At 38.7% G+C, this 23,664-nt stretch overlaps 1 protein-coding gene across 1 annotated transcript; it reads right to left on the bottom strand.

The window, feature by feature from the left end:
- Positions 1-178: 178 nt before the first annotated feature.
- Positions 179-20,380, bottom strand: LTA2 (2-oxoacid dehydrogenases acyltransferase family protein). Its single transcript, XM_010265217.3, has 6 exons — positions 17,908-20,380; positions 17,504-17,695; positions 17,277-17,364; positions 17,105-17,175; positions 16,926-17,009; positions 179-663 (listed from the first exon to the last, which is right to left on the bottom strand). The coding sequence occupies exons 1-6, from the start codon at positions 18,838-18,840 to the stop codon at positions 559-561; spliced, it is 1,473 nt and encodes a 490-aa protein (XP_010263519.1). The 5' UTR covers positions 18,841-20,380; the 3' UTR covers positions 179-558.
- Positions 20,381-23,664: the final 3,284 nt, after the last annotated feature.

Genomic DNA, 23,664 nt, shown 5'->3' with positions numbered 1-23,664 from the left:
GACTGGTACTGATGGCAGTTCTGCAGTTCCCCGAATAACACAAATCCTCACAATTCTCTTGATGGAGAGAGAGAGAGATATCAGATTAGCTTAAACAACATTCAAATCTTGAAGAATAAGTGGCTGAAACCACACGGACTTCCAAACTAATCAATCTGCAGCTGTGGGAAAAAGAATATTGTCATGAAAACTAGAATGGATTGTTTATTCATCAAAAAAAAAAAAACTAGAACGGATTTTCATGGGAGGATTTTCAAGTTGTTATCCCAACCCTTATTGAAAGCATGATCGACATGTGAGAAGAATACAGCGTACTAGCAACTTTTTTTCATGGATAGCGTACTAGCAACTTTTCTTAACAAGTCTGAAACTCTGAACAAGTATAACATACAATAAAACATCAAACATCTGCAAGACTTCTACCATGACAGCTACAAACCAACTCCTCAGCCATGGACCATTTGTGTGCCACAGAACTCCATCATGGCTTTTCATCCAATACAAAACCGGCAGGTCCAAGATAACTGCATCTTAGTCAACATAAACCAAAATTGTCGTCTACAATGTTAGGCTCTCTGGATTCTCAACAATCTTTGCAAATGTCTGAAGGAAAGCTGCCAAGTCAGCACCATAGATTATTCGGTGATCAGCTGTAACATTCACCTGAAAATAATTGCATTTCAACTGAGTCAGGGTGGTCTAACAGGTGAACATTTCAAGTGTTCAATTACTAGCAATGTTTTGGTCAATCTCCTCCAATGCTTGACCAAAGCTTTTTTTTTTTTGTTTCTAAGCTCAATATTAGCAATAAAATGTAAATTGCAGAGCACCACAGACCTGAGATAGGCTAAAGCTAGAAGAAACGCAGAGATAATCCAATTCCCTTTTATGTGCAAATGCTATAAAATATTTTATTTGAGACTACACAGAAATTTAATAAGATAATGAAAGACATGTCTGATGATTGGAGAAACAACAGTATGATGTCTATATTTAAGAAAAAAGATGATAATACAAAGTTGTAATAATTATCATGGGATTAAACTTATAAACCACACTATAAACTTTGGGAAAGAATAATTGAACAAAGATTATGACTTGAAACAAATGCATTAGACAACTAATTTTGCTTTATACCAGGGAGATCAGCCATGGAAGCCATATTTCTTTTAAGACGATTGATAGAAAAGTTCAGAGAGAAAAAGACAGACCTTCATATGGTGTTCATTGATTTAGAAAAGGCATATGATAGAATTCCTAGAGAGAAAATATGGTGGGTCTTGGAAAAGAAAGGGGTTCAAAATAGGTATGTATACCTAAATAAGGATATGTTTGAGGGGGGCAACAACTATTGTTAGAACACCAGTGGGGGAGACTTCAGAGTTCAGATTTTACAGTTATTATGGGTTTTCACCAAGGTTCAGCGCATAACTATTATCTATTTGCACCAGTCATAGATGAATTGACTATACATATTCAAGAGGAAGTTCCAATTCATGTTGTTAAGGATGGCATTGTTTTAATTGATGAAACTAATAAATGAGTAAATGCAAAATTAAGCTTATGGACAAATGCCTTAGAAAGAAGAGGTTTTAAAATAAGTAAGACTAAAACAAAGTATATGACATGTAAGTTTAGTAAATAATAAGAGTGTAAATCAAGATGCACTTATGATTGGAAACCAAAAGATAACTAAATGTAACCATTTCCAGTCCAGTACCTTGGTTCAATAATTCATAACAAGGGAGATATTGAGGAGGATGTTACCCAAAGAATTAGAGCATGATGAGCAAAATGGAGGGGTGCATCTAGAGCCTGGACTTTTATGTGATAGGTGAATACCACTCAGATTAAAAGGAACATCCTATAAAATAATTGTAACACTAGCTATGTATGTTGCAATTTATCAAAAAAAAAGGTTAACTATGTTGCATGGAGCAGAGTGTTGGGCAGTCAAGAAACATGTCCAGAAAATGAAGTGACAAAAATGTGGATGAGTGGAAAAACTATAAAGGATAGGATTAGGAATTAAGTTATCCATGGAAACCTAGGAGTAGCTCCAATAGATGATAAAATGAGAGAGAATAGACTAAGATGGTTTGGGCATATGTGCATAGAAGACCACCAGCTTCACCAAATAGAAGTGATTGCTAGAAGAGCTCGGGGTAGACCAAAAAGGACATGGTAGAAGTAGTAAGAAATGATTTAAGCACTAATAATTTAACAATGGATAAGGCTTTAAATAGAACGGATTAGCAAAATAGGATTCATGTAGCTGACCTCATATAGTTGGTATAAGGCATGGATGATGATGATTTGAGACTACACAGAAACAGTTCCACAAACATGTAAATTGCAAACTTACACATGCATTAGAATATCGGGTAGAAGCAATACCATCTTTCCTAAATTTGGAAAAAAAAAAAAAAAAAACTATATATTGGAGGATGCAGTCAAGTCGAGTTCCAACTGTACTGGTTCAAGAATGCAGATTGTCCTGTCATTTGACCAAGTTCAAACTTCAATCAAGGAAGCATATAAAGTGTCCCCTTTATCATTAACCTTCAGTTGTTACTTCTCTTTTCCTTTTTGAGCCATGTGTGATATTAGCCAGCCCAGTGCATGAGGCTCCTGCCAATGTGGGTCTGGGGAGGGACAGATGTGTGCAGCCTTACCCCTGCAGATTCACAGAGAGGCTGTTTCCAAGATAGGAAGATATGAACTCTGGTCAGCTAGATCACAATAGAGCAACCCAAGAGTAGTGCCAAGGCCCACCCTCATGTGTGATATTGCATAGTTAATTAAATATTGTATACATGCTTTGAAAGTTACCAAAGTTATGGAACTATGCCCATTTTTTAATTCTAGAATCCTGCATTCAGATGGTCGCCATCATGCATCTGTTGGTTCACAATTAGAATAATGCCAACAGGCAAGGCTTTATGTATCACCACTTCTCTTTGTGTGCTCTTCACATATTAGAACCCATTAAAAGATAGACAAAGGTTTACGTGGTGACCCACCATATCTGCAGTGCATGAAGGTGCCAGCTAGCTTTTCCTGGTAAATTCTCTAGCTAATTGTAGCTGTAACCTGGTAAATTCTCATGCACCGGGCTGCCCTTTTTATATATATGTATGTATGTCTGCAGTGCATAGAAGTGACAATAAAGCATTGCCTGCTAGAACTCTTTCAATTATTTCATCACATTCTTTATATGGCTGCAGGCCAGTGCATAGAAGTGATAATAAAGCTTTGCCTGCTAGAACCGCTCTTTCAATTATTTTATCACATTCTTTATGATACTCCAGAAAGTGAGGTGTATTTCATAAGCTTCCATTTTATGAGAAATGAACAAGGTGATAATGATTCAACCTGGAAGGTATTAAACCACTTGGACGAATTAACAGTGAAGTAGGTACACATGGAGAATCAATGACAGGTTACTGACCTTGGAAAATATAAATGGCATGAAAATTAAGAAAGTTGTTTGCAATAGCAAAAGCTGGAAAATATTAAGGTGAAATTGAATTGGGTAAAAATAAGTGTTAATTCTTTTGCTGATGGGTTAGCCAAACAAGGGGTGACTAGGGACTCCATGTTTTGGGCTCACTTGTAATCTCGTTCTCTTTGTTTTTCTGTTTTGTTTATGGATGGGGGGTTAAGAGATTTTACCTCCCTCTTTCTGTAATTAATTTTCTTAATGAAAGTTATATGAGTTATTGATAAAAAAAAAAAAAAGCAAAAGCTGGAGACAAATCATAGAAAGGCCATCTAGTTATATGGGGTCTTGGGAGGGGTAGACTGGATACACTCCTAAATCTTTGGCTTTTTTATTTTTTTTTTTGCACAAAGTGGCCTCAGACTTGAACCCACAAATCATAGCAATAGTCTTTAGTCTTAAGCTGGCTACCAACTGAGATTTGCAAAGGATATTCTTTAGGAAGTACTCCTTTGTAATACAAACCATTTAACTGATTATTTTAGAGTGACGAATGGAAAAGAAATTTCTTTTACCTTCTTCTTTTCCTCTTTGGTGTAACTCCAACAAACTTAAAAGGTTAAACTCCTCATCTCAACAGTAGGGTCATTCCACATTGAAAACCAAACCAATGAGCCACTAAACCTCTTAGTTGAAAGCCGTGATTTCAGCCCAACAGAACATTGCTCTCCAACCTAAAACTGTAAAAGTTAAAGTCCACTGGATCCTACACACTATAGCCATAAACCCTGATCTGCTATGAAACATCAGATTAGGGCAATAGAAATGGATGCAATTGAGTCTTCCTGATCTTGCTCAGTGCTTAGAGCATCTCCTTAGTCTATAATGTGTTATCTCATACTTTTAAGACAAGCCTCTTCAAATCAAACTTATCTCCCAACTCACCAGTTGTGCAAAGTCTGCATATGGGTTGTTCTTGCCCAAGCAATGTTACAAAGCAAATGTTTTTAACAGGATTCTTACAGCCTTTATGTCACAAAACAATTGAACTAAACACTCTTGAGCATCCTATCTCTTTAGTAGTAGAATATTTTAATAATATTATACTTTTTTGTTTTTAGCAGAAATTCGAGTGTTATTTTTGTTAGAAGTCATCACCATCTATTCTTCACATGTGGGTATTGTCGAATAACTTAGTCTTATTTCAGTTTAGTGCTGCAAGGGCACATATGTAATTGTACTTTATTTTATCTTTTGAATGGTTGCCCTAGTATAAATATTAAAAAGGCTGGCGCCGCCAGCTGACTCTTTTCTCTCCAGTCTCTTTTTTCTTTTCTCTCTTCTCCGGTTCTCCCTCTTCTCCTCTCACTATTTTGAGACCGTACTGCATCTTTACCAAGAAAACATGGTACCAGAGCAACAGATCCAATCTTAGCAGCAGGGCGATCAGTTTGTTTCTTCCCCCAACTACCTTATTTGTCTATTGGTGATCGAATCAAAGGAAAGAGGTTTCTGGTGGACGTGTGAAGGAGCTTGCTGTGTATTTCTTCCTCTCCTCTCTTGGTCATGAGCCCAGAAATCATCAAGGGGAGGGAAGCCGAATGCTGGGAGAGTTTTTCAAATTCTTTCCTCCTCAGCTTTGTGGATCGAACTGATCTTTTTTGTACCCAGGTGAGTGGGTTATGTGGGTCTAATGACCTGTGGCTAGTGTGAGAGTGTTTTCTCTCAATATATGTGGATCGAGTGATCCTTCTTATGCCCTGAAAGGTGGGCTGTTCAGGTCTGCAGTTCTGTAACTGCTGAGACAGCAGTTTTTTATTCTTCAGTTCATATTAAAACCTAAATTGTTGTGTGGAAATTTGATGAGTTATTAATTGTTGGAGGGACTGGTCAGACCTGTTTTTTGATATGTTTTGCACATCTGACCTGGTTTAGTAGGGTTGCAATTTGAGAACAAGTAATGGTGTGTGATCAGTTTTGATTATTCTGTGTGAAAACAAGTTTTTTTTGTGCCCAGAACTGTGGCTGAACTAACCTTGTTTGACTGAACTGTGAGTCTGAACTGAACTGAGAGCTTGTTCTCCGACTGGATTGTGCCTGAACCGAAATCAAGTTCTATGTCTTCTGAGGATTCTAGTATTTCTGGTGTGACCTCTAGTCAAAGTGGGATGAGTGGAGGTTTTGAAATGAGTTTTCCCATGGCTGTGATTCCCTTTGATGGCCTCAATTACCTAGAATGGTCAAGGGGAATCAAGCTCTACATAACTGCAAAGGGAAAAAAGTGGGATATATCAATGGTAGAGTTAGAGAACCCCAATCTAGAGGTGTGGAACATGATAGGTGGGACTAGAAAAACAGCATGGTGATGTCACGGCTATTATTGTCTATGCTGCCACAAGTGAGAAAGACCTTCATGTGGGCAAAAACAGCTCATGAGATATGGGAAAAGGCTAAATCTACATATTCAGAACAACGGCATTATGCCAAAATATATCAGTTGCAGGCTGCCTCCTCAACTTGTAAGCAGGGAGAGAGGAATCTCTCCATCTACTATTCAGACTTGACTTCTATTTGGAAGGAACTAGATCACTATCAGAATATAAATTGGAAATGTGATGCAGACGTCAAAGCATATAAGTCTCTGGTTTCCCAACAACGAGTGTCTGCCTTCCTCTTAGGGCTGAATTCCACATATGAATCTATAAGGGTTCAGATATTTGGGAGTAAAGATCTCCCATTGGTGCAAGAAGTATATGCTCTAGTACAGTCAAAAGAGAGCAAATGGAATGTGATGAATAATCCTAAGGGAGAGAAAATTACATTAATAGCAAAAGGGAGTGTTGCTACGGGTGGTGGTAATTCCTTCAAGAAGAGTGACTTCCAGAAGAAAGTTGATGACAAGGATAAACTATGGTGCACACATTGCCAGAAATCTAGACATACTCGGGATACATGCTGGGAGCTTCATGGGAAGCCAAAGTGGGCTCAGGAGCCGAGTAAAAAGTCAGACCAGAATAAGAAGTCAAGACAGCAAGGTCAAAGGAAGTTTAATGCAGCAAACTTAGCCTTTCAAGAGCCTCAATCATCTACCACTACTACGAGTCCTTTCGTGACTGATCCTAGGGAAGATATCATTAATTCTTTCCGTGACCATTTGGAGTTGTATGGGAGGGCAATCCGCCAAATGAATTCTGCTTCTTCCCCCTCGACTTCCTTTGCATCTACATCAAGTAACGGTTATTCTTCCACAGCTTTCCATGTGTCCTCTCATTCCTCAGACTCTCCTTGGATAATAGATTCTGGAGCTTCGAACCATATGACGGGTAAATCCAATTGTTTTCAATCTTATCATCTATTATCTGGTCGGGATAAGGTGAGACTTGTTGATGATTCTTTCTCCACCATAACTGGTCAAGGAACCATCTCCCTTCCTCTTGGACTCACCTTTCTGATGTTCAACATGTTCCGAAACTACCCATAAATTTGTTCTCTGTTAGTAGTATAACAAATTCATTAAACTGCTCAATAACCTTTTTTCCTTCCTCTTGTATGATACAGGATTTGGCCTCGGAGAAGATGATTGGTAGAGGTCGTATGGTAGATGGTCTTTACATGCTAGAGAATAAAGCTAGTTTTGCGGCTATTGAGTCTAAGAGCCTGTCTAGTAAGAGTCAAGTCCATTTATGGCACAGTCGTTTGGGTCATTTATCTTTTGAATCATTGAAAGTTTTGTTATCAGATTTATTTAAATCACTGCCAATGTCGGATTTCACATGTCAAACTTGTCAGTTGAACAAACATTGTAGAAAACATTTTACTTCAAGAAATAATAAATATGATTCTCCTTTTTATATTGTTTATTCTGATGCCTGAGGCCCTGTTGCTTTAACATCCAAGTTTGGCTATAAGTATTTCATTACACTTATTGATGACTACTCCTGATATACATGGGTGTATCCTATGCGGTCCAGAGATGAAGTACCCAAAATCATTAAAGATTTCCAACGCTTGATATTCACTAAGTTTCAAACGGAAATCCAAATTTTCTAATCAGACAATGCCAAAGAATATTTTCATAGCGATCTCATGGAGTTTTTTGCTTCATGTGGATCCATACACCACAGCTCTTGTGCTAGAACCCCCCAACTGAATGGTGTTGCTAAAAGAAAAAACCGCCACCTCCTTGAAATTGCTCGCGGGTTACTCATACACATGAATGTTCCTAAACGTTTTTGGTTGGATGTTGTGTTGTGTACTACCTATCTCATCAACCGTATGCCATCTCACTTGTTAGGGTACAAGGCCCCCCATCAGCTTCTATTTCCCAAGGCTCCCCTCTTCTCTATTCCTATATGTGTGTTTGGTTGTCATTGTTTCGTTCAGGATCTATCTCCTACTCGTGGTAAACTTGATCCTCATACCATTCCCTATGTATTCTTGGGTCATCCTTCTTCCCAAAAAGGTTATCGGTGCTTTGACCCCGTTTCCAAGAAAATACTGTGTCTTTCTTTGAGAGTGACCCTTTTTTCCCAGTTTCTCCTCAAGGGGAGAGTAAGGTGGAGGAGAAACCAGTTCAGGTTCTCCCCCCCTCCATTCCGTGTTTTTCATCGTCGCAAGGGCCAGCTAAATTCAAGAGCTATGGAGCAACTTGAAACTGTACCGCCAACATCATCAGATTCACCGGGGACAGATCCTTTCCAACCAGGTACTATCATTCCTATTGATGTTTTTGATCCCCTTGCTATTGATACTTCATCTGCTAATGACCTATACATCCCCATTGCAAAAAGGAAGGGAGTTAGGTCTTGTACCACCAAGCATCCTATTTCCCATTTTGTTTCCTATGAAAACATTTCACCCTCTTTTCGTGCTTTCATTTCTTCCATTAGCTGTGTCCCTATCCCTATAAATGTGGCAAAAGCTCTCTTAGTACCTGAATGGATAGATGCAATGAAAGAAGAGATAAATGCCCTACATAAAAATGGTACATGGGAGTTAGTGGATCTTCTTGAGGGTAAGGAACTGGTAGGGTGCAAGTGGGTGTTCACAATGAAGCACAAGGTTGATGGTACAATTGAAAGGTACAAGGCTAGGTTGGTGGCAAAAGGATTTACCCAGGTATATGGAGTAGATTATGCAGAGACTTTTGCTCCAGTAGCTAAGATGAACTCCATTAGAGTTCTTTTCTCCCTTGTAGCAAATCTTGATTGGGATCTTCATCAGCTAGACATTAAAAACGCCTTCTTGAATGGAGACCTTGAGGAAGAGGTGTACATGATACAACCTCCTAGCTTTGTGCCATAGGCAAAGAGCAGAAAGTGTGCAGGCTAAAGAAGTCTTTGTATGGTCTAAAATAAGCAAGTTTCATCTGGCTATACAGCAGATTGGCTACAAACAGTATCAGACTGACCATACTCTATTTGTGAAAAGAGGGGAAGGAATGATTGCAGCTTTGATAGTGTATGTTGATGATAGAGTGATCACAGGTGATTGGAAGGTTGAAATTCAGAGGCTAAAGGATTTCTTAGCCACTCTATTTGAAGTGAAGGATCTTGGTCCCCTTCGGTATTTCCTTGGAATTGAAGTGGCCCGCTCACAAAAGGGGATCTTCATTTCTCAAAGGAAATACATCATAGATTTGTTACAGGATTCAAGAAAATTAGAGGTTAAGCCAACTGACTCTCCCATTGATCCAAATCACAGACTAGGTGACTGTTGTGGCAAAGTTGTTAAGAATGCAAAACAATTCCAGAGACTTGTAGGGAGGCTCTTATATTTGTCCATGACCAGGCCAAACATTACTTATGTAGTGGGTGTTCTTAGTCAGTTCATGCATGCTCCTAAGACCACACACTTAGAGGCAGTAAAGAGAATCCTCAGATATCTAAAGAAGTTTCCAGGAGCTGGTTTATTATTCCAAAATAATAGTCATTTGAAGATTGAAATGTATACAGATGTTGATTGGGCCGGATCAATTGATGACAGAAAATCCACTAGTGGGTATTGTTCCTTTGTGGGAGGAAACCTAGTAACATGGAGAAGCAAGAAAAAAAGTGTGGTGGCTAGGTCTAGTGCTAAAGCTGAGTATAGAGCAATGTCCCATGGGGTGGCTGAAGCTATGTGGATAAAGAATTTGTTGAGTGAACTAGGTTTTCCTATTGATAGCCCTATGTCCTTGTATTGTGATAACAAGGTTGCCATCAATATTGCAGCCAACCCAGTTCTTCATGATAGAACTAAACATATAGAGGTTGACAAACACTTTATTAGAGAGAAAATTGTTAGTGGGGAAGTGTGCACCCCATATGTTAGTTCTAAGTAGTAACTTGCAGATATATTTACAAAGGCTAGCACCACTCGCGGCACAATGACTTATGTGACAAGTTGGGCATGATTGATATCTATGTCCCAACTTGAGGGGGAGTGTTGAATAACTTAGTCTTATTTCAGTTTAGTGCCGCAAGGGCACATATGTAATTGTACTTTATTTTATCTTTTGAATGGTCGCCCTAGTATAAATATTAAAAAAAGGTTGGCGCCGCCAACTGACTCTTTTCTCTCTTCTCTCTTCTCTCTTCTCTCTTCTCCCTCTTCTCCTCTCACTATTCTGAGATCGTACTGCATCTTTACCAAGAAAATAGGTACATTATGCAGGTATGGACTTCTTTTTTACAATTTGCAAATCCCACTTGGATCCAATAGAACTTCATGGGATGAAAAGTATATGGAAATCCCTAAAACCATCACAATCATGGCCACATTAGTTTTATGTTGTTTTTTCTTTTTTTCTATTTGGGGGTGAGGAAAAGTGTATTTTGTGCTACTAACATACTAGGCATTGTTCCAACTTCCAAACAAACCTGTCCATGGATAACATTCCTATATAGTTGGAGGATCCCAATTACCTACGAGTTCTTTATCCTTCTGTATGTAGAAACCGCTCCCACCTAGGATGATTTGTCTCAATACTGATGGGTCCCTTGGAGACCAATTGGGTGGTTTTGATTCATTTTAAGAGATAAGAATGATCACATTCAGGTGCTCAGAGCTTACACCCACCCTACTTGATTAATCTGAAGACTTGTTTTTAGGAGGTATCTTTTGTTTATATACCCGGAGAGTCCAATGAGGCTGCAGACTTTTCATCTAAAGATGCATTATTTTGTAGAAGAGTAGATTGAGTCTTGATGAATGTCCTACCTATCTTTGCCATATTTGTTGGGAATGTTGCTAGCGGGTCTAGATATGTTCATTTATCATTATCATCATCATCATCTAAGATATGCTCATTTATAACTATCTTTTATTTTTATTTTAATTTAAGCTGCCTTCCCGTTCAAAAAAAAATGACATTGAATCTTCAAGAGATGACTCTGATGTCCTTTTCTTTCTTCTTTCTAGAGAGACGTGGATCTCCTAGTATATGTTAATGATATTGAACTATCAATATATGATATCATTCAGGACTAGAAGTACTTGTACCTATCCACATGTTAAATCATTAAAGACCCTCATCCTTAACTGGTTCTTTTGGGTTATAGATTAATTGGCTGAAAGGTAATAATCTTGTGAATTGAAGTTGCATTTATGGATAATATATTAACATATAAACGTCTCAAAGAGGAAACAGTCAAGTCAGGTGTCAATCCAACTGATTTAAGGGAAGGAGCTGAACAATGATCCCTAGATTAGATGCTCATTTGGAGATACAGATCCTTCATATCAGAGACTTCATGGATATGTCATTTTTTATCAGTGTTCGTGGTATGTCATATGCGGGTGGCTTCATGATGCATATTACGAGATTACTTGAGTGCAAATTGGGAATTAGCACTAGTACATACTCTGCTTCTAACTGTCATACCTTTTTGGTGGAATTCTTTTCATCCCTAAGAACAGGTCTATCAGCTGATTGCAGAGTCTCAGTTTCTCTATGAACAGTGGAGCTGGGAGTTTCTCAAGATGGTGAGGCACGGGTTAAGGTGGTGAGTGGTGGGACTAGGGTCCTGGTAAATGGGCAAGGAGTGAAGGAAAGAGAGGCTTTCCTCCAACACTGTCTAAAAGTTGAGATTGGTGGTAATCAGGTTAAGATGGTGAGTGATGAGACTAGGGTCCTGGTAAATGGGCAAGTAGTGAAGGAAAGAGAGGCTTTCCTCCAGCATTGTCTGATAGGTAAGTTGGATGGTAATCAGGTAGAGCTTCAAAAGATTGAGGACTTGGCTGTCACAAGCTGGAAGTCTAGCAAGAAGCCGGTCATCAGTTCTTTGGCTGGTGGGAGGCTGCTATTCTTGTTTGAGGCATTGAGGGTTCTCAACTCCCACCCATCTCTCCTTAACAGTTGCTGCCTCCAAGTGCAGAGATGGCATTCCTCTGCAGAGAAACTGTTAGGAAGGGAGATAATATCATATATCACACATGGTGGGCCCACCTCTATGGTATGCCACTGCATGCATGGTGCTGGGTGATGTTTAAGGGGATAGGTGATTACATGGGCAGTTTTGTTGATGTGGCAGCAGAAAATTTGGACTGGAAGACCTTAGATTCTTTGTGGCTGCTGATCTAGGCGAAATCCCCTCATTTTGTGGCCAGAACGGTGCACATGGTAGTTGACAGTGAACCCTTGTTGTTTGGGTGGTGGTGGAGTCCAGTTTCTTTGACCGACCACCATCGCCCTCATGTTGGTGTTTCCAAAGTAGAGGAGGTGTTTAATCGGGTAGTCAATCTTGTTGAGGAGAGGCCAAAAGATGTTTCTTCAGAGGTATAGATAGGGGTGTTCAAATCCGGTTGATAATCCAAAAACTGAACCGAGCCAAACCGAATATGCTAGTTTGGCTCAGTTAATTCGGGTGTCGGTTCAGTTTTTGTTTCTTTAAAAAATCGGTTTTCGGTTTCAGTTTGGTTTGGTTGAGATTTTCAACCGAACCGAACTAGTGGTTGTATTTAATTAAGTATATTAAATATATAATATTCTATTCAATACTTTATACTTGGTAATTAATAATTATTATCTTTTCCAATGGTCAATTCGCAATTCCCCATTGTGCTTTGGGCGGTTGGGCCTATTCCAGCTTTTAATTAATAATAGTTAATTAAATAGCCTAGAGACTCTAAGCAACTAAAGTATTAAGATCTATACTAATTATTAATTAGTCATTAATTGTTTGTGAAGAATGAGTATAGTTGCTTTAGAAATTAGTCATTCAACTGTTCATTAAATGACTGTAGTTGTATTAATTGTTCATTAAAACCTAGACTAAATACTAATAACTAATTGTTCATTAATTATTAAAACCGAACCAAACCAAACTGAATTCAGTTAGGATCACTTTGGTTCTAAATTCTAGTCCGGTTGGGAAAGAGGTTCAAACTGAATAGTCAGTTAGGTCTTCGGTTCTAACCGAACCAAACCGATCAATTGTACACCCCTAGGTATAGATTGCAATAGGGTGAACAGGGAGAACCCAGAGGGGCTTTGTTCTACAAGCAGACAGAAATCTCCTATCATTGGCCAAGGTAGACAGAGGCAAGAGAACCGGCGTAAACGCCAACTGAGCTTCTCAAAAGATTCCAAGGGTGCCAATACAGATAACAGAGGGGGTGTTTCAGTTCCTTCCAAAGTTGCAAGTGCAAGTCTTATGTCCCTGCTGAAGTGGACAGATGACCAGTGCATTTTGGTGCCAGTGCTGGCAACCAGGACAGGTGGTGTGCATAGTTAGCAAGGCATCAACTAGGTGGCTAGGTACCCTTGTCTGGGCACTCACCTAAACGCCTTGTTTATAGCAACTAGACACCCATCTAGCCTTTTAATTTAAAAGATCCAAAGGTTTTGAGGAAAGAAACTAAAAAAAGAACAGAATTTTTTTAAGAAATCCCTCCCCCTTACATTAAATACAACAGAATATCCACTCTTGTTTTTTTCTCGTTTGCTCTCATTCTTAAATTTTACCATATAAAAGTATAACCTTCTTTAGTTGCTAACTTGATATGAAATTGCTATATTCTATATTATATTAGTATCATTTTTGAAAGTACTGCAATTAATATAATTGAAATACTATTGTTGTAAACATGTCAAGTTGTCATGTTTTGAGATGAAATTTAATGCTATTAATAAAGAATGTTGTTATAGTTAGTATGCATGCTGAATTGTATATAAAATTAAAGAACAAGGAAAACTTACTTTTTTATTTATGAAATTCCAAGGCGGCCAGGCACCCCACTATCACCTAGAATCACCTAGGCACCTTAACAACTATGGGTGGTGTGGTGGCTCCTCTAGGTGTCTCGTTTTCTAGTTTGAATGTGGATGGGGGGTTCACTTCGAGTCCGGGTCTTAGAATGAATGTGGATGGGGGGTCTACAAAAGTGAGCAGACCTCTTGAGCCTGTGGCCCATATCAATCACATTGTTCTTGTTAAACTCGGGTCTTAGAATGAATGTGGATGGAGGGTCTACAAAAGTGAGCAGACCTCTTGAGACTGTGCCCCATATCAATCACATTGTTCTTGTTAAATGCATTTGGGAGAGGCTGAAGAATGACTTGGGCCAAAAGAAAAGCTGGGCCCAACAGCAGGCAGTTCATAATTTAAAGATATCTTTCCATTTAAAGGGCTCGGCCAAAAATGTTAGTTTTAAATATACTTGCAAACATTCTTTTCATAAGAATTTTTTGCTCACATTGGAGAGATTAAAAGATGGCAGGTCCCTTTAATTTGAGTTTTTCTCAGGTTGATGAGCGGTTGGTTAAATAGGTGCTGTCTTCAAGGTTCTTGTTGTATCCTAAAGTTTTCTAATTAATGAAATCTTGTCTGAGTTATTGATCAAAAAAAAAAAGGTCCATGCAGCAAGTTGATAAAAAAAGGTTCGTGCAGCAAGCCCCACCGTAAACAATGCTAAGGTAGTAGGTGCAGAATTGTCAGAGTTGGAGAGGCTGAATGTTTCTACTATACGGCTCGGTATGCAACCAGCCCTAATAGTGAGCAGGTGAAGCAGTTATTGGGGAAGGTAGAAATGCCCTTGATTCCATTGGCAATCAGGTGGATTTTAGAATGAGGTTTGGTAAGTTATTGGGTGTATCATTCCCAAGAGGTGGAGGAAGTATGCGAGAGTGACTTCGGTCTAGAGAGCTGTTGGACCAAGAAGAATGTGCAAAAGCTTCAAAGAACCAAAAAAGATCAGAGGGTGGATCTAGATTCCATGAGTGGTGATGCGCCAGAGTGTCTTGGATAGCTTGATCCCAGGCTATCTAAAAGTGAAGAAACTGGTGGATTTCTACGGAAATGTGGTGGTAAAACCCCAAAGCCAAGGTGCCACTACACCCGAGGAAGGAGTGGAAGAGGCAGGGGAAGGAAAGTCTCAGCTTAAGGGTTTATCTGAGTTGTTTTGGGCTCGCTAGTTTTTTGTTTCTTGGGCCCAGGTGCAAGTGGATTGCTGGCCCAGGCCTTTTTTGGGTCTTTTGGTCTCTTTGGTTGGTGAAGACACATTCATTCATGTGACTGATTTGTCAGGAAGAGAAACCATTGTCTAAATTACTGGAAGAATAAAGGTCAAAGCTGGAAGGGATGAGTTTTCTACATGTACAGCCATAATTGTAGGACAAGATGTTGCAAAACAGTGTAAGGAGCTTGTTATTACTGTTCTGAATATCAAGCTTCATGGTTCGTGCTCAGGGTCCAAATCTTGGAAACAGCTTCTCTGTATGTACAGGGGTAAGGCTAGGTACATCTATCCTTCCCCAGACCCCTCATTGGCAGGAGCCTCATTTACTGGGCTGTCCTTTATGTGGATCTACCTCAATCTGATCCAATTAAGATCTAATCTAATAATATTAGCCTTTATGTGCATATGTTCATTAACAAATATAAATAGGATAAGAGTCAACTCTAGGTAGAATCATACCCATTTACAGTCCTAGATGTGATCCCAATTCCCATCAACAGCATTCATAGAAAGGGTGGCAGTAGACGAAGGAGGCTGTAAATTCTCTTTTACAATACTGTATCAATTGTGGTGGTGAGTTTTTCAAGAGGATATTTTTCTATCTTATAGGTTTGGCATAAGATTATTCTTATTAATGTAAAACAGACTACCAGCTCTTTTTTTCTGTTTTCTTTTGGATTGCTAGGTTTTGCCTTTTTTTTATCAATAACATGCTAGGTTTTGCCATGTTATCCTATGATCCTATCACAAGTTTACATTATAAAATAGAGAAGAATTAAAATTGTGATAGTGATCACTTCAGTGTTTTAAAAGTGCAAGGTGCAAAAAAAGTGCATGGGCCAATTTGTGCCTGAGGCACAAGGTGCAAGGTGAGGTGCGCGCCTTTTTTAAGCAAGGCGCAAAATTACACCAAAAAAAAGCTAAAAATTAAAAAAAAAAGTCAAATTCAAAAAATGCAAAAAAAAAATCAAAAAACATTAAACATAATGTTAATAAAAAATATAAACTTAAATTTTAAAATAAATGTTTTAAAAACCTATTATCTAATAACATGTAAAGCATATTCAAATGAAAATTTAAAAATAAAAGCAAACATATAAAGCATTTTCAAGCATGTAAAACCCACAATCTCTTTTTTCCTTAATTGCATTGCTTCAAGTAGCTAATGTGATGTAAAACATATTGCATTCTTGATTCTATGAGTCACCTTTGTACCACGCCCCTCGAGGCAAGCCCAAACAAATCTATGTTAGGGTCTGAAATTCTTATTTCTCACATAAAAAATAATGATTTTATAACTTTCATTGCCTTTTAAGAAGATTTTTTATTGCAATGAAAAAAAAGGATAAAGCTCATAAAGGACTTGGGTAGGGATACAAGAATAGGACCTTGAAGACATTTATTAAGAGATCATGGCCCCAAGTAGAATGGAACAATGAGATAGAATCAATGAAACCAACCGGTCCAACCCTAATTTTTTTGGACAAAAGTTGGGTAGTAATGATAACAGTTAATACCAAAAATGTTTGAGATCATGGAATCAGAACCTAGTGAACATACAGGAAAGAAATTTGCATCCCATCCACCATAAGATCTCAGAATGTTAATGAATGAAACATAGCCAGGCCTAGTAAAGAAGCACACTAATCAGCCTCACTACACAAGCCTGTGAAAAGAAGCACACTAATCACCCTGATCATACACAATTTTCAAAGTCAACCATTTCCTTCTTTTTTTCCTTCAGAGGGTAGAGGTGGTTACTTCCAAACCATATATCACCTAGTTTTAAATCAAACCATAGTTTGCAGTTTACAAAGACCAGAGGACAATAGCTACATTTCAGAAGGAAGATTTTTTCTTTTTTTTTTTTTTTTTTTTTTGAGGGGGGTGGGGGAAGAGTAAGATGAATTGTTTTCAATATCACAGTAAGCAATATATGTAAGCCTAAGGTCATTGTGTAAGCTTCCAATAAAGAAGCTCAGTTTAATGAAACAATTATTTAAGGAAAGAAAAAATAACAGGTTACAGAGGGAACCATATTTACCAGCATTTTGCTATTCACACTGAAGAATCTATCTGCATCTGCCACAACTGTGGGCTTTGATGCTCCAACCGCCATAATAGCCCCCTGCACAAAACTCCAAGCAAGAAGTTGAGAAATAGAGACCATGAGATAATCTGTAATTCAATGGATGTGAGAAAGAGAAGAGACACTTCACTCACTTGGCCTGGGGGAAGAATTGCATCAAATCTGTCAACTCCAAACATGCCCAAATTGGAAAGAGTGAACGTGCCTATGTAGAGTGAATGCAACTCATTCATTTCAACCTCGACATGAGTTGACTAAGAAAAAACTAAGACAAAAAGGACTAAAATCAATTCAACAGATAAGAACCTGAATTGTACTCATGGGGTTGAAGTTGCTTAGCTCGAGCTTTCTGTACGAGCTCTTTCCATTTTTGAGAAAGCAGATAAAGATCCAACTGCGTCAAGCATAACAAATTTCTGATTAAAACAGAATCAAAGTCGAAAGTCGAATAAACTAAATACCAATATCAATCAATCCTTTATTGGTGAATGGAAGAAAAATACGCATATATCCACATCTCAAACATCACAGACCTTATCTGCATCCTGAAGAACAGGAGTTATCAGTCCACCATTAATAGCCACCGCCACTGCTATATTTATATTGCTGTTATATGTAAAACTTTTCCCGTCTTTACAGGTCGCATTCACAACTGGATGTTGCACAAGCGCCATAGCTGCGGCTTTTGCTAACAATGCGGTCATGGTTACTCCCTTCGGTTTCACCTGAATATATCAAATAAATCTAGCTCAAATCCCAAAACCTTAGACTCAGTTTGGAAGGAGTACAAATACAATATGTATGATACAAATACATACAAAATACAAGGTTTTGCACTCTATATATTTGTATTTGTACTCCTTCCAAACTAAGCCTTAGATACAAATTGAATTAGAAACTGAAAGGAGAATAGATCAATTAAATCAAGAAAGCACACCTTCTCGTATAAAGCATCAAGGGCGTCAGTTGTCACAGAATATCCAACGCGGAAAGTAGGTACCGAGAGGCTTTCCACCATGTTCTTTGAGACAGCTGCTTGCATGGTTGTGAAGGGGACAACAGTAGAGCCAGGAATTGGAGGAGGCATTGCAGGAGAAGCAGAAGCAGCGGTAGCAGTAGCAGCAACTGGAGGAGCAGGAGAAGGAGAAGCATTTGCAGAACCTACATTGCTAATGCTACTCTTGGAAGGTCCAATTCCCGCAGCAGACTCGACATCAGATGGCGTTATCCGACCAAACGGTCCGGTCCCAACGATCAATCCAATATCGATCTTATGCTGCTTGGCGAGCTTCTTTGCATATGGAGTAGCGACAATCTTCCTCGGCCCATCATAGACAGGGGGAGGCGACGGCGATTGAGGAGGAGGCGAAGGAGAGGAAGCAGAAGGTGCAGGAGAAGGTGGAGGAGGTGAAGGTGCTGCAGGCGGTGGGCTCGAAGGGCCAGTCTTAGAAGAAGCAGCCTTAGCTTTAGCTTCTGCGACTTCTTCTTCCGTTTCAGCGAGCAATCCAATCGGGGCACCAACAGGAGCAGTCTCGCCTTCTCCGACTACAATTGCAGCAAGAATTCCATCGTAGAATGTCTCGACATCCATATCGGCCTTGTCAGACTCAACGACGACAACGCTGTCACCTTTGGAGAGAACGTCACCTTCGGATTTGACCCAAGATACGATCTTGCCTTCCGTCATGGTGGAGCTGAGGGCAGGCATGAAGATCTCTCTGATCTTGGCGTGGACGGTAGGGATCTTCCGGCGCGGCCTAATGTGGAATCTGGAAAGGCGGGAAGGCAATGGAAGGCCATTGGAAATAGAAGATGAGAATGAGATGGTGTTGTAGGTTGGAGAAACCCTAAAAACGATAGAAGAAGCCATTGAGGAAGCTACTGAGGTGAGTCCTGTGTTTCTCTGTCTCTCGCTCCCTCTCTGTATAAGTCTTTGTATCTGAGGTAGCTTTGGCCGGGGAGAACTGAGAAGTGTTAAAAGAGGAGTGAAGAGAAGGGAATGGCGGAGAGGACGAGGCTCTCTTGGTTACATCGCCTAATAGAGTATGCGAAATGCGAGTTAGGAAATATTTTGGATTTTGCCTATGCGTTGAGGGTGCTCTCACGTGAGGTCATCACACTTGTTATTTGCACTCCTCTCCTGCCCCAAGACTCCATCACTCCACTAGAAATAGATCCTAATTCGACGTTAAGAAATGGATCCCTCTGAACTTTTGGCCGTTAAAGAAAGATCTCCTTCTTAACGTTCTGTCAATTAATTTCGAAAAATATTCTCATTTGAGTGTTTAAAATTTTTGTAATGCTCAAATTACCCTTTTATAATTAAATTTAATTTATGAAATCATCTTCACCACTATTCCTTCGAGTAATATGTCGTCCTTGCTGCCTGGGTGTCCCCGAGAAGAGGCAGGTATAGTCTCATGCTCGTGCACAGCGAAGAACTAGGTCAAGGCTGCCATGTTGTGTTTAGTCGGTTAAGATAAAGTTAAGAGTAAATTTTTTAAATTATCTTTATTGTTTACCAAATTGATTCTATCCTTATTGTTTATATATTATCTTAAAGTATCCTAAATTTTTTTACAATTGACATACAGGTAAACACTAAATGGGCACAAGAAGTACTACCTTTAGAAGGACTGGAACATCCTCGAGCTTCTCAGTAATGGTTTCAGGCTTTCCAGGTTTCAGCCCGGCCATAGACCCTGAGCTCGAAGAAAGCTCTCTCTTTCTCGCTGGAAACAGAGAAAACTATAAACACACGAAAAGAGGCAGTAGCAATCAACCTTTTTCTTTTGATATCTCCCAAATTTTGACCTGACCTACGCCTTAAATAGCCCTAAGAATTGAGAAACCAGGTCGTCTTCCCCTCTTCGGTGCCTGTTTTACTGAATTTCCAAGACATAAATACCCAAAAGGTATTACGGTTTTTTTCCCTTCTATTCCATTTCTAAGCAAAAGGAGAAAGCAGATGCACTCATGCACAAATAAAAAAGAGAGTTTGGAGTATGAATAGGAGCAGTAGTTCCACTTCTAAATAATCACTACAAAGGAAGACAACACCACCACTCACGGCCGCCGCATGGTCCTCCACCTGCTAGGTTCCAATCAATCAGTGGAATCTCTCACCTCTACTTTCTCCTTCTACAACGAAGAGATGGACCAACAAAAGCAGATCGTAAGCGAGGTTTATCTGATCGCCAGGAAGAAATAGTTGTAAAGAGGATGAAGAAATTGATTGAGTTGAAGTTGATGACTAAAAAGAAGGCTGGGTGCCAGAAGGCCCAAGAAATGTTTTAGAACTTGCTCCCACTTTTCCCACCTTCTTCCTTCTTTCTTTGTGCCATAGCCGCTCACAACCCAGAGCTCGTTCCGGATCACCACACCGGAGATCATTGAACCAACTTTCAAATGAGGTGACAAGACTTCTGTTGAATTAACTTTTGGGAGGTCATTGAATAATAAGGGTATTTTAAGAATTTCAAAATAATTACCACTTATGTGATGTCACATGTGAGCGAAGTATAACAGAAAATTAATGTCAAGGGAGGTTTTAGACAATTGTCAAAAAATTTAAGGATACAGTAAGGATGGAATTAGGCAATTTCATAAATAATATGAATAATTTAAGAGATTTACCCTAAAGTTAATCACTATTCACCAAGTCTATGCAAAGCCGAAAATTTGAGAAATTGTTTCTAACTAGAGCATCTGATTAATTGAGCCAAACCTTTAGTTGCTCAGGCGGACAACACTTTCAAATATGGTGGTGAATTCTGGCAATGGAAACAAGGGAGACAAGTATTCTGGGTCAAATCCGAAAGCAATATTAAATGTTGTCATGGCAAAATTCCGGAGGATATCTTATAAATCAATCACGGACTTCTCTATGACGACCATTGAGAAATTCTGGTTGTATAACTAAAAATGCAACATTCGAATTCATGGACGTAGAAACAGAGAGTAATGATCTAGAAGACAGGAGAAAGGGACGATGATACCTCCAACAACAAAGAACGACTTGACCTTCTGATTGAAATCGGACAATCCTACATCTAGAATTGAGAAAGGATTGGGAGAATGACCAATCAGCCCATATCAGAATTTTATAACCCTATTCTAGATCGGGTGTATCCGTACTTCTCCAATTCCATGTAATTGCTCCTTTGATGATGGAACTGGTTCATAACCACATATAACTAATCGTGTGAAACCGAAAGCTGCATTTGTTAATTCGATTACAACTGCAATTAGGCATGCGGATGATCAATAAATACGAAAATATACATGGATGTTGAAATGAGAAACGGGGCCATGCTAGGTTAGTTCACTACGTACTTGAGTTCAAGTGTTCAACATCTAGGCGTCTGTTTGGCATTGTTGCCATTGCTCTAGAAAAATGGTGCTACATCAGCGTCATGTCAGAAAAAATAATGTTCTAAAAAATGGGCATTTGTTTGAAACCGTTTTTCATAAAAAATAGTGCTCCAAGCCACGTCTCGAAAATCAGGAAGACATGATTTGGAGTAACGCCAAATTTGGCATTTCCTGGAGATACAGCTCGTTGCTACCAATAGGACAGTGATGTGGCACTGGATAATGGGTATCAATGCTTAAAATGTTTCCTGAAGCATTGGTACCAAACAGAAAAAAGTTGTTGCTCCAGGAAACGTCCTACTTGACAGCAAGGATTCCAAACAAAAAAAAAGATACTATTTTCTCAGAAAATGGTGCTTCTAACCCACACATCAGCAACACCGTTTTCTGCATCTACAGCATCGATGCCAAACATATACTAGGTCGATTTAAGTAAAACCAACGATATATATCAAAATGTCCCAAAGTTTCAAAATCAATCCAATCAATTCCACTCATGCTATATATGAACTTGTGGGCACAACCTGATTGAACTTATTCGATTCAGCTTCACCCTTGCAGTTTCATAAAGCAAGTTGCAAATTCTTTGGAGACATGTATAAGATATGTGTTGCTTTCTTGTAATCGATTCTTTGTGGATAAATACTTAAGTTTGGTGAGATGAATAATAAATATACAAGAGATTCAATAATTGGCGTACGAAGTGGTCCTCTGTTTTGGCGTCATCTTGCAGTGGGCCTGCAATTGAACCAATCAAAGTCCTATGATGGTACACGGTGCTTGATCAATTTTGGTGTCAACAAATACCAGATGCAAATAGAAGTGGTTATTCAATTTTCTTTTCTTGTAATTCAATAGAAAAGAGCTCCATAAATTCTTGCATATGGTGCAGCTTAACCTCTCCACATCTCCCTTAATTTCTTGACGTCAATGATTAATTATTAGGTCTGCTCTACAATTTGTTTACCTTCTCTGGATTGATGACTTGTATTAATACCAAGATGCTAATGTCCATTGCCATTTCTCGAGTGTACTTGATTATTGGATCGATATTCCATGGAATGGTTATACATTGTCTTGATTCTGTCTGTTGAGAAGCATAGATTATTAATCAGCCATTCAATTGGTAAACATTCGAGGCATTCCACGGCATTGCAGATTTTGGACTAGCTCTGCAGCTCATAGAGCGAAGTCAATAATTCTCTATATAATAATAAAAGCTACGAAGGCACACATTTCGGATACACACACGCACGTCAGGTACCGTAGTCTTTTTCATGTGCTTCGACTATCTATTCTCTGCAACCCATCTGCTACTTTCGTTGGACTGTAATCTTCTAATGTGATTCAGAAATTTCATTTCATTCAGGGCGTACCTGAAACCGTCCCTTGCTACTTTAGTTATTTTGGTGAAAGTTGTATAGAATTTCAACATATGGACCTCACCACGGGCCAAATCCTCAACAGAGGATAGTAACTCTAGAAGATGCATTTTTAATATGGCTAGTTTTGGTTGATGCATTGGTTCAAGATCAGTTAGGTTTTAAGAGAGAATGACAAAAAAAAAAAAAAATAAAGAAAGTTTATTGAGGTATTTTGGTAATTTAATGGCTTCCGTCATTTGACTTAATGATTGAGGGGGTATGCATTAGTTCAAGATCAGTTAGGTTTTAAGAGAGAATGACAAGAAAAAAAATAGAGAAAATTTACTGAGTATTTTGATAATTTAATGGCTTCCTTCACTTGACTTAATGATTGAGGGGGTATTTGTCACAATGTAAAAGTTTAGGGGGTCTTTGTAATTTACCCTTTAAATAATTACCAAACAAAAAGCAAAAGCCTCGAATTGGAATAAGATCCGTCTGTAATTGGATCCATATCTGGTCTGTTATAATCGATTCGATTATATATATATATATTCTCTATGATTTTTAAATGTACTGGTGAAAAACATATAGTGGCACATGTATTTGTATGTGTAAGAGGAGAATGTGGATAAAGAAAATAAATGGATCAAAGTGCTGGGTGTAGGCTGGTCATTGACAAATATTGTGAAGAAAACAATAGTTGAGGATTGAATGGAAAATTATGCAAATAAAAAGTGTAATTTAGACATAAAAGTTTAAATAATTGGTTAAAATTGGAATGTAAATAAGAAATAGATACATAATAGGAAATCATATATAAATAATAGATAAATTTTAAAATATATCAGGAAAATGACCAGAAAGGCCTAATTACTACTAGGGGAGCTGTGTCGTGACAACATGGACTTGTCACTCGGTTTTTGGATATAATTAAAGCTTGAAGATCCTAACCA

Source organism: Nelumbo nucifera, chromosome 3 (assembly GCF_055504915.1).
Source record: "Nelumbo nucifera cultivar China Antique chromosome 3, China Antique-T2T, whole genome shotgun sequence".
NCBI lineage: Eukaryota > Viridiplantae > Streptophyta > Magnoliopsida > Proteales > Nelumbonaceae > Nelumbo > Nelumbo nucifera.
Note: the sequence above shows the minus strand (reverse complement) of the source record. Positions and strands in the feature narration are given on the sequence as shown.

What these genes read in the sequence shown, in the direction of transcription:
- LTA2 (XM_010265217.3), bottom strand. Translation starts at nt 18,840, where the DNA reads ATGGCTTCTTCTATCGTTTTTAGGGTTTCTCCAACCTACAACACCATC. An exon ending in TTGATGCTTTATACGAGAAG is followed by an intron (nt 17,696 to 17,907) that starts GTGTGCTTTCTT and finishes TGATATATTCAG; the next exon opens with GTGAAACCGAAGGGAGTAAC. An exon ending in CAATTCTTCCCCCAGGCCAA is followed by an intron (nt 17,010 to 17,104) that starts GTGAGTGAAGTG and finishes AGTTTTGTGCAG; the next exon opens with GGGGCTATTATGGCGGTTGG.